Source organism: Pseudopodoces humilis, chromosome 19, assembly GCF_049639895.1.
Source record: "Pseudopodoces humilis isolate 2021_Gansu_Grassland_sample_001 chromosome 19, ASM4963989v1, whole genome shotgun sequence".
NCBI classification, from domain to species: domain Eukaryota; kingdom Metazoa; phylum Chordata; class Aves; order Passeriformes; family Paridae; genus Pseudopodoces; species Pseudopodoces humilis.
In genome coordinates, this window is record NC_142218.1 from 2,001,667 (window position 1) to 2,012,257 (window position 10,591).

Below are 10,591 nucleotides of genomic sequence, written 5' to 3' on the forward strand. Positions count from 1 at the left end.
CCTGTCTGGGCTGCTCACCGGGCGGCTCATCAGGTATAGCAGCACGTGTCCACCTTCCGGGTATCCACTGTGGACCTGTAGGGGTGGAAACACACACATAGCCCCGTCCCCAATAAAGGACTTGAGCGGGATTCTGCCAGATGCCAGTCTTGGGGTCCCTATATTTGACAAATATAGGGGGCGAGGGCAATGGATCTCTTTGAAAGTGTACAATAACGGGGGGCACGTCTCTATCCCCAAACAGACATAAATGGTTTAAAACAAACAGACTTCTTAGCAGTCTCTCCGCGGGGCTTTTGATGTCTGTGTATTTTTCTAAATAGCGCTTCAAGGTTCCATTGGCCCTTTCTACGACTGCTTGCCCTGTAGAGACATGTGGAATGCCTTTGGTGTGTTTGATACTCCAAAAGTCCATCAACTTTCTAAATCTCTGACTACAATATGCTGATCCATTATCTGTCTTTATGTTTCTGGGAATGCCCATTATAGCAATACAACTATTTAGATGTTTCTCAACATGCTTAGCTTGCTCTCCGGACTGAGCCGTAGCCCAAATATAATGACTATAGGTGTCAATAGTAACATGAACATATTTTAGCTTGCCGAATGATGGTACATGAGTAACGTCCATCTGCCACAGTTCATTGGGCAGCAATCCCTTTGGATTGACTCCCATGCTAAGTCCCACTCCTTGATTATGGTGACTGCAAACAGGGCAAGTCTTCACAATGGCTCGTGCTTCGCTGAGTGGTAACTGGAACTCACGGGCCAGTCCTTTTGCATTTTGATGGAAAATGTTATGACTTTCTTTTGCTGCTATGGTGCGTGGAAGAATGTTTTGCTGCTGCACCATTACTAATCTATCGGCTCTGGCATTCCCTTCTCCAAGACCTTCTTCCCATTTATGGCTACGAACGTGGATGATAGAATAAGGATACTTTCGGGCTTGTAAAGTTCGTTGCAATTGCATAAACAGTTCAGCCAATCGAGGGTTGGTGACTTCTTTAACACTTGCATCCTCAATTCTTGATGCCACTCCGACGACATACATGGAATCAGAAACTACATTGACAGGCTCTTGGAATGTCTGAAATGCCCATATGACAGCTAAAAGTTCTAGGGTTTGTAAATTATCACGCAAGGTTGCTAGAATGATGTGGTGATACCATTGGCCGCTTCTGTTCCAAGTAACTGCAGCTTTCCTGGAGCGTTTTCCTGCATCTGTGAAAACTGTAACTGCACCTTGGATGGGTTGATTTTCTCTTAATGGTCTGGTAATCCATTGCCACTCTCCAAGCCAATGCAGAACCTTGGGAGCTAAGGGTCCTGTGGTGACACAACTGGGAGCTTGCAAAAGCGCCTCCGTAAGGTCTACTGAATTAAGGAGAAACCAGTCAAGAGTTGCTTTTTCCATGGGTAACTGAATAATTGCGGGTTCTCTTCCACTCAGTTCAATCGTGCGCAGTCTGCCTTTAATGATTAAGGCCGCAAGCCGTTCGATTTTTTGGGTTATTGTTTTTCTTTGTTGCAACTGAGGGCTAAGCCATTCCAAAACCCTTGTCTCCCCTGTTTTCTTTAACTGAGTTATGGCTCCCATGAGGTGATCTTTATTATTCCAGATAGTGAGGCTGACTGGATGAGCTGGGTCGTAACGGCTGACGAATCCAGTGGAGATACACCACGATATGTCTTGCAGGGCGGCGAGCTGGGATGTCGTTAATGTTACTGGGGCGCAAGGATCCGTGCCCTTTAGCAATGGTTGCAAGGTATCTAATAACGTGTTAGGAATGCCGACAATCGGTTTGAGCCATTGAAGATCACCTAATAACTTCTGCGCCTCGTGAAGAGTGGTTGGTACATCTTGGATAGTAAGCTTTTGCGGCCTTACTTGCCTTTCGGTAATTGTCCAGCCTAGGTATTTCCATGGTGGCTGCATCTGAAGTTTTTCTTCGGAGACTTTGAGACCATATTTCTGCAGCAGAGTTATAACAGCATGCACCTGCTCTGTCGTAAATGGAGACTTCTGAGCAAACAGTATATCATCCATGTAATGATAAATGATAGTGTCTGGCATCACTCGTCTAACAGGTTGTAGTGCTGTATCAACATACAACTGACACAAAGTGGGCGAATTTCGCATGCCCTGGGGCAGTGTCGTCCATTCGAATCGCTTGTCTGGTTCTCCTCTATTTAAGGAGGGTAAAGTGAATGCAAATCTTTTCGTATCCTGGGGATGTAATGGTATTGTGAAAAAACAGTCTTTCAAATCTACAATAAGGATGAGCCAATCTTGAGGTAGCATGGCCGGGTTGGGGAGGCCAGGTTGCAAGGCCCCCATGGGCTCCATTTGCTGATTAACCGCACGTAGATCTTGTAGGAGGCGATAATTGCCTGACTTCTTCTTGATGACAAAAACAGGCGTGTTCCAGGGACTTGTGGAAGGTTTGAGATGTTTTAGTTGCAATTGTTCTGCCACTAAGCGATGCGCTTGTTCAAGATTTTCCCTTTTTAAGGGCCATTGCTTAACTACCACAGGTGTATCGGAAATCCATGTCAATGGTAGAGGGAATGTCCAAGCAATGGCCGTCATGATAAAGGGGAGTCTGTGAGTACGTATCCCAATTGCGACAAAACATCTCTTCCAATAACGCAGTCAACCTCCGGTGGGAGCGGGGTAAGTGAAAAAATAGCCGTTGCTTGTTTTCCTTCGATTTCTGCGGTGATCAAAGGGGAACGTTTAGCAAGTCGGATTCCTCCTATACCGGAGACTGTAGTGCTTGCTGATAAAAGAGGCCACATTCTAGGATATTTACCAGTGTCAATGATACAAGTATCTGCTCCGGTATCTAGCAAGGCCTTTTCAAGGGTAACGGTTTGCCCTTGATAACGGAGATGGCATGCTTTTTTTGGTCGCGTGGCAAGGTCAATAACAGGCAGAGCAATGTCCCCTGAGGAACCAAGGCATTTTGTCCGACGTGGCTCAGTAGATCGAGGTGGTATACCAGCAGTCAAGTGTGGTAGGGGTACAAACTGCGCAATTCTTTGTCCTTTTGGAATGGTAAGTGGGGGAAACTGGGTACTAACGATGATAAAGAGTTCTCCTTCAGTATCAGCATCAACTGCCCCTGGCTCGATGGAAAGACCTAAAACAGAACCTGAGGAGCGGCCTAATATCAGTCCTCCAGTTGGTTGTCCATTAACAATCAATGGTCCATAGATACCAGTAGGAATAGTATGTGGACCATTATTGTAGAGTGTGGTGTCTACTGCTGCTGCCAGGTCCAATCCGAGGCTGCCTGAGGTTGCTGGCAGAAGTTGACCGCTTGGCTGTCGGAGGCAGGGGCTACTTGTGTCTCCGCGCGGCCCGTTTTCGCGCTGGCTCTCGAGTTTCCCGGCCCCCGGCGGCAGGCATTGTTGTTATGAGTGCTGGATTGACATTTTCCGCACCACACTCCCGACACATTGCATTCGCGGCGGATGTGCCCCATCCGTCCACATCTGAAGCATTTCATTCTTCCTCCCGCACCGGGGCGCCGCTGCAGTGTCGCCGCTTGGAGGGGTGCAAGGGCAGCTAAAACCTGACTCTGGGCTGCTAGAGTTTGTTCTTTAAAGGCCTGTGCCTGGTGCTGCAGTCCTTCTCTTATTTTTTGCAGAGCTTCTACCATAAACACCTGAGTGCCACTTGGCATAGCTGCAGCCTTATCTAACAAATCTTGGACATTCCAATTTCCTGGTGCTGTGGCTATTAAAGATCGAGTTGTAGCATTTCCATTCTGTAATATACACTGTTTAACTAACGCGTCTTGCATATGCTCAGCTATACCTGCCTTGGCCAGGGCTTCAATAATTTTGTCCACAAAGGAGCCAAGGGCTTCATCTCTACCTTGCTTAATCCCCATATACATGGGGATACCCCCGGGTGCCCTGATCTTATCCATAGCTCTTTTTGCAACTGCCATAGCTTCTCTCAGTTTCTCTCCCCCCAAGGCCGCCTGTTGCTCTAAGCGAATATGGGCTCCATTGCCCATAAGTTCATCTACAGTGAGCCCTGCGAGAGGATCACCAGCGGGGCGAGGAAGTGCAGCACTTGCAGCTGCCTCCTCCCTCCATCGAGTCTCAAACATAAGTCTCTGATGAGGGGTATATATGAGACGAGCCATGCCTCTAATGTCAGCGGGCAGCAGGACGGCTGAATTAAATAGATACTCAATCATCTGTTTCGCAGGCTCACTTGTGACTCCAAATTGTGCCACCGTAGATCTTAATTGAGACAAAAGTTTCCAATCGAGCTGCGTAACTTCAGCTCGCTGCCCCCCCCCCGCAAAGGGTGAAATATCACAGGGAAAGCAAGTGGGGGGGCTATTTGCTCCTGAGCTGCTGCTGCCAATTCCGTATCTCCCTCTTGCAGACCCTGCCGTGCAAGCGCCGCCCATGCCTCACGCCTGCCCCGTGCCATAGCCTCCGCGAGATCTGATAAGGCCCCGGGGAATGGCTCCGTGGCTGCGGCGTTAGATAATGCACCCGGAGGAGGCGGCGGCGGGAGCGGCGGCGGGAGCGGCGGGTGATCCGAGGGGACAGGGGGTGCAGAGGGAGTCGCAGACTCCCTAGAATCTGGCGGGGGCAGATTTACAGAAGCAAATATCGGTGGATTCGGAGCTGAAGGGTCGATATAAGCCTTATTGCGATCTTGTGCCACGCGGGCATTATCGGCAGCTCGCTTTTCTGCCTGACACATGAGTAACTCATTCTGCACAATCTTCCATAATTTGCTCATCTTTTTTGCTACTTTGTCATCCTCTAAAACTAACTCCCAGAGGCGATCACCATACCTGCGCCACTCATGTAGTTCGTGGACTGAGTGAGGGTTAGTGAAAAACCCATAGGAAACAGCATGGGTTAACAGGAGAGGTAAATCTTTCTCTAAATCTAAACCCTTAATGTCCTGCTTCTTCAAGAAGGCGGTGAAAAGATCATACGCCGCTTGCCTGTCCATACTCACCGGTACCGTTGCAACCCCCCAGGCGTCGGCAGCGCGTAGCGGCAGAGCCCACCGATGTGGCGCTCAGGGCGACAAAGCGCCGTCCAAGGGACCCGCCCCCAACGCAGCTCTGAGGAGGGAAGGGAAAGGCTGTTCGGGCGCCAGATGTCGGGATTTGCCGGAGCCACGGGAGACAAGCCTCATGCTCTCATGGTCAGCAAGTCTCGTTTATTAGCAACTCTAAAACCACTTATATAGCATCAGTAATTAGGCTCATACATAGTGCAAAGGAAAGCTCATTATTGGATATTTCTTTTAAGGTCAACCCCACCTAATTCTACATTCCTGTGATCGCTCATCTATGCTGAATTCACATTCTTCTGATCACAGCATCCTGTTCTCAGTTAACAGTTATCACTAAGGCCTTCCTGACTTTGCAACATCTCACACCAGCTGTACTCCATTGTCTAACTCTTTCCCAGCTAACTGCTGCATGGGAATATGACCTTTGCTCTCTAGCCATTCCTCCACAGCTGGATGCCTTGGCTCTCTGCCAAGAGCACACCTGGTGCTTTGGAAACACCCTTTACATACCATTTGTACAGTATGGACTATATGCATATTCAGACTTTTCTAGGAAATGTTTTGCATGGCCACTCTTTGGGTCCACCTTTCTAGAGCATGCGTGTTTCTTGACTTTGTGCATTTAATTTCTCTCTTACCGTCTTTGAATTTGGGCCATGGCTTGTTCTTCCACAGGCAGTAAGTGTTGAGAGCAGCCTGGGCCCCCTCATCTTTTCACTGGAGGTTATCCTGCCCGTTCTGACAGGACTTAAACCTAACGTCTAAAATTCTTCTGACCTACGCCTCAGTTCTAGTTAACAGCAGGAGAGTAAGAAAAAGACATAGCAAAAGCTATTCTAACATTATACATGTACCATTCATCTTAATACTTGTGAAAAGCCAATATCACAGTATGTATTTATAACAGAATGAAAGTTGCTGGTTCTGTGTGTTGCCATTTGTGGTTTGGATATGTTCTGCTTGGTTTGTTGGGTGCTGTTGTGGGCTGGGAGAGGGGAGGGGTTGAAGACCTGATGACAAAGGAAGTAGAATGAGAGAGGAGGGGACAGAAAAGTAGGCAGTTGGGAGAGAATGTAAAGTCCAGTGTACCCAGCTGTGATGGATTAGCATTTAAGAAAACAAAGGGAAATACCTAAGGAAGTTTAGGCTGCTGGAGGCCGATGGGAGTTTTTCTCCTGGCCAATAACTGGCCATTTCTGACAGCTGACAGTAGTTTTCACCATTGAAAAGTGAGATCAACCTGTGAACACCACCTTAAGACCTAAGCCCGAGAATTTCTGGTTCTCTTTGGTTTCCGGCTTTTGAAGAAGTAACAGGGTTTCAGTTCAGCCTCCTCCTCCCCCGACCCAGGCCGGACAAGGCCGCGGTGGGGAGCAGGGCTGGCCAGAGTTCTGCGCTTCCCGGGGAGGATGGAGAGTGTGAAGTGTCAGGAGCCCCTTCTCAGAGGGCTCGCTGGGCCTTGTACAGCAGGCCTGCTGGGCCAGGCCGGTCCCTGGCTTGGCTGCAGTTTCTGCCGCTGCTGAGTTTCACCGGAGACTGCCGAGTAAAGAGGAGAAAGCCATTGACCTGCAGCGGGCTGAGACAGTGGCCACACTCTCCAGGCAGCCATGAAAAATCTTCCATCGCAGACAGCTCCAGCCGCCGCTCCGGCAGAGATCACAAGACCATCTACAAGGCCTGGGCAAGATTTGAACCCTTTCATTACCCAGATGAGACTTGCAGGTTAATATTTTTTTTTTTTTCCCTGAGAGAGGGGAAGAGAGAGTGTGATCAACAGGTAAAGAGGCAACATAAACTATCAAAGACAGTGAAAAAAGGAATTAAGCTTCAGACGGGAGAGAGAAATAAGGAGATGCTTTAATAAGCTGAAATATTCTTTTGCTAAAACTATAGAGATGGACAATAGTGTTCTGAAAAAACTCCTTTAATTCATGAAAGAGTATTTGGGGGGGAATAGAGTATTTCAAAGTGTGGATTTAAGCAAATAGTGAAGTAGTTGTGATCTTATGTGATGCTGGAACAGAAATGGAGAAGTGAGAGTTGTTAAAAATCTGCAGCCTTTATGAGGCAAAGAGAAAGCTTCTGGTTCCAGAAATGCTTACAGAGACAGATGAAGAGAACTTTTGCCTTTGAATAACTCATCCTTGAAATGACACCCCCTCTTGACTCATTAGCCCATAACACACCTCAGAGTGGTGTGAAATGGGAGGAGAGAACTGATGGCAGAGTTCTCCGGGTGGCTGGCATCAGAAAAATAGAAAACCATTAGAAAACGTTTTTCTTCTGAAAAACTCCATAAATCAGCAGAAGAGAACTTCTTTTTCTCTACAAAGACTGATGAAGAGACTATAGCAAAGTTGGGACTCTTTTAACCACCAAGGTTTTGTCTCTATGTTGTCATGTGAACGAGACAATGGTTGTGTGGTTAAGAAAAAGAGTTCTAGAAGTTCCAGTCTGGTTTCTTATTCTTGTAGCTAGGTTAAGAAACCTTCTTTGTTCCTTGTAAGTTTGAAGCCTGTTTTGCTCTTGTTCTAACCCATATCTCACAGCAAGAAATAAGTAAGTTTTCTAGTGATTTTTTAGCTGATGCTTTAAAACCACGGCAGGCTTAGAATGATAATGTGCAGTCACCATCATTGGCAACTATCATTGCAATATCTTTCCTTTTACCAGGGGGAATGGCTGCCATAAATGCAAAAAAATATAGCTCCTCTTGCCTGTTGGGGAGAAAAACAGCTTAATTTGATTTTGAAAATGTTGAGTGAGTTGCTAACTGATGTTGATAGTATTAGGCATGCTACCTTGCAAAATCACGCAGCTGTAGATTTTTTGTTCCCTCGTTCCTGCTGGTGAGCAAAGACTTGCAAGACGTGGTTTGCTCTGGACCCTACACCTGCCCCCTGCGCAGTGGAATTCATCACAATGATCATCAATCTCCTCTGGTTTTGGCCCTGTGCCCCTCGCTTTGTAAAAGACTAGAAAATCACACCCCAAATTTACCTTCCTTTGAGGTCTCCCCAGCGGACAGAAGACTCTGCGTCTTTGGACGGCTGAGTGGACTTTGACGTTGGTAGCTATAATCCCCTTACTCTCTTTTTCTTATGCTTTGCTTTCTCCTCTTTTCCCTCTATCGCATATTAGTGCTGATGAGCACTCAATAAACTGTGTGTTTTGCTGTTTAAGTCCTTGGTTTAAGTCCCTGATAATCTTTTGTACACTAAGATCGAATGAAAGAACCACATCACGAATCCCACCTTGCGGATCGTGACACTCAGATTGATGAGTTTGGGAGACTAAAGCATGTACATGTCTATTGATACTTTTCTCGCTTTGCTATTGTAGCAACTGCACATGCAGGAGAAAAAGCTTTGGATGTTATTCGTCATTTTCAAAGAGTGTTTGCTATTCTAAGAGTACCTCAAAAAATAAAAACTGATAATGGATCTCGTTATATATCTCAGAAAACACAAGATTTTTTGGCTGCATGGGGAATTGTATATGATACAGGTATTCTTCATTCTTCTACTGGACAAGCTACTGTTGAACATGCCTGTGGCACTCTGAAGCATCAGCTTCAAAAAGAAAAAAGGGGGATGCAAGGAGAAAACCCCCCAGGCACGACTGCACAAAGCAGTTTATGTGTTAAGCTTTTTATCCTATAGGGAGAAAACTTCTTGACCTCCTTTATTTCCTCGTTTCTCTACTTTGACTTCAAAATCTGAGTTGCAAAAGCCTGCTCGGGTGCAGGTGAGGTGTTGTAATGCCGTTAGAAAAGATGGTATGACGCAAAGAATGTACCCCCGAAAATGTAGAATTGTAAGCTTCTTTCCCTTATCTCTTTCTCCCCAGTTCCCCTTATTGGTTGTGTGAATGTAAGCCACCCTCTTCCCCCTGCCTTCAAGAAGGGGTGCTTATCGATAGCTCTTGCTCTTTCCCTCCTGCTCTTCTCCACGGGACCCCAAGAAATAATGCTGCACTTGCATCTCAGCTAAGGGAAAGGGCCTCGTTTTTAAGTTCTTCTTTTCTATGCTATGCTATCTCCCCTGTTTCCCTGGCTGCAGCTGGGCGGACAGTGGTAACAGAGAAGCAGGGGGACATAGAAATTATAGCAGAGAGGGATTTGGTAAGTGGCCAATGGAGTGGTGCTGTAGATTTAATAACCTGGGGAAAGGGTTATGCTTGTGTTTGCACAGAAAATGGACCACGCTGGATTCCTGCTCATTGTGTCAAGCCTTCTTTGGAGCACACAGGAAGGAACAGGATGGATGGCTCCGCAGCCAAAACGGAACGTGTGAGTGACACTGGCTAAAGCCGTACATCAGGATACGCTGTGTTTAGCAATCGCCAATCCTGAAAAGCCATGCTCTACATGTCTTGTTGGTGTTCCTCCTAACAACTGGCCTTGTCCCCCACAAGCTTTTAATTGTAAATCAAGAAATCCTGTACATAATGTAGACTCCTGGGATAGCATTTAGGCCCTCTTGCCTCAGGTTACAGCTGAGCCACAAGAACTAGAATTGCTAGGATCCTTGCAAATGGATGCTTGTGTAATGTTTAGTTACAGGGACAAAGACAAGACCACAAGGGGGTTACCTCAGAATGTAAATGCAACCTTAGACGTATATAGAAATGCAAGCTGATGGTGTAACTCTACCTCATGCCGTACATCACGTGCCTCTAATGTGCCTTTGCAGCTGCCAAAGGGTGTGTTTTTAATCTGTGGTGATCGTGCTTGGTTTGGTATTGCAAGTAAAATAACAGGAGGTCCCTGCAGGTTGGGGCAATTGACCTTATTGACACCCAACAGAACAATGATAGATCAAGAGGTAAGAAGAACATGATCACTTTGACACACATTCACTTCTTAGTGTCAGGATGCTGTGGCCTTTTGGGGACCTGGTTCTGTTATTTCTGCATCTGTTTTGGCACCTGGAGTGGCTGCAGCTCACACTTTAACCTCAATGCATAGACTTGGTTGTTGGCTAGCCAAACAAAGCAATGACACATCTGTAGCTTTAAGTGGGTTATTAATGGATGTAGATAGCATTAGACATGCCACTTTGCAGAATGCAGCCACTATGATTTTCTGTTATTGGCACATGGTCATGGATGTCAGGATTTTGAAGGAATGTGTTGTATGAATTTATCAGATCACAGTGAATCAATCTACAAAAGCACTGCAAACTTGAAAGGGAGAGTTAATGACACGTGAATGAAGGATGGATAGATGATCTTTTCAAGGGCTGGGCCATCACTGGGTGGCTTGGATCTTTGTTGAAGACTGGATTGCTAATCTTGTTAGTGATTGTAGTTGTTGCTTTGTGTCTCCCCTGCCTGCTTGGATTTTAGCAAAGGGCCCTGCAAAAATCCTTGACAGCTGTGTTTGTAGCTCAAATACAAAAAGGGGGAAGTATGGCTGGGCTTAGCAACTGGTCTGCAGGCTCATCAGTTGGGTTAGCAGAAGAAGAAATTGATAAAATACAAGTTTATCCATAGCAAGGAAGAAAGCAAGGCCTTTAGCATGCAAAC

The 10,591-nt window shown here is 46.4% G+C and overlaps 1 protein-coding gene and 1 pseudogene across 1 annotated transcript; one reads left to right on the forward strand and one right to left on the reverse strand.

Moving 5' to 3' along the window:
* Positions 1 to 3,263: 3,263 nt before the first annotated feature.
* Positions 3,264 to 4,993, reverse strand: LOC148182792 (uncharacterized). Its single transcript, XM_088064752.1, is given in 2 exon segments — positions 3,264 to 4,324; positions 4,327 to 4,993. Coding segments are annotated over 2 exon segments (1,728 nt in total).
* A 4,265-nt stretch (positions 4,994 to 9,258) lies between these two features.
* On the forward strand, positions 9,259 to 10,477 carry LOC148182793 (uncharacterized; annotated as a pseudogene).
* Positions 10,478 to 10,591: the final 114 nt, after the last annotated feature.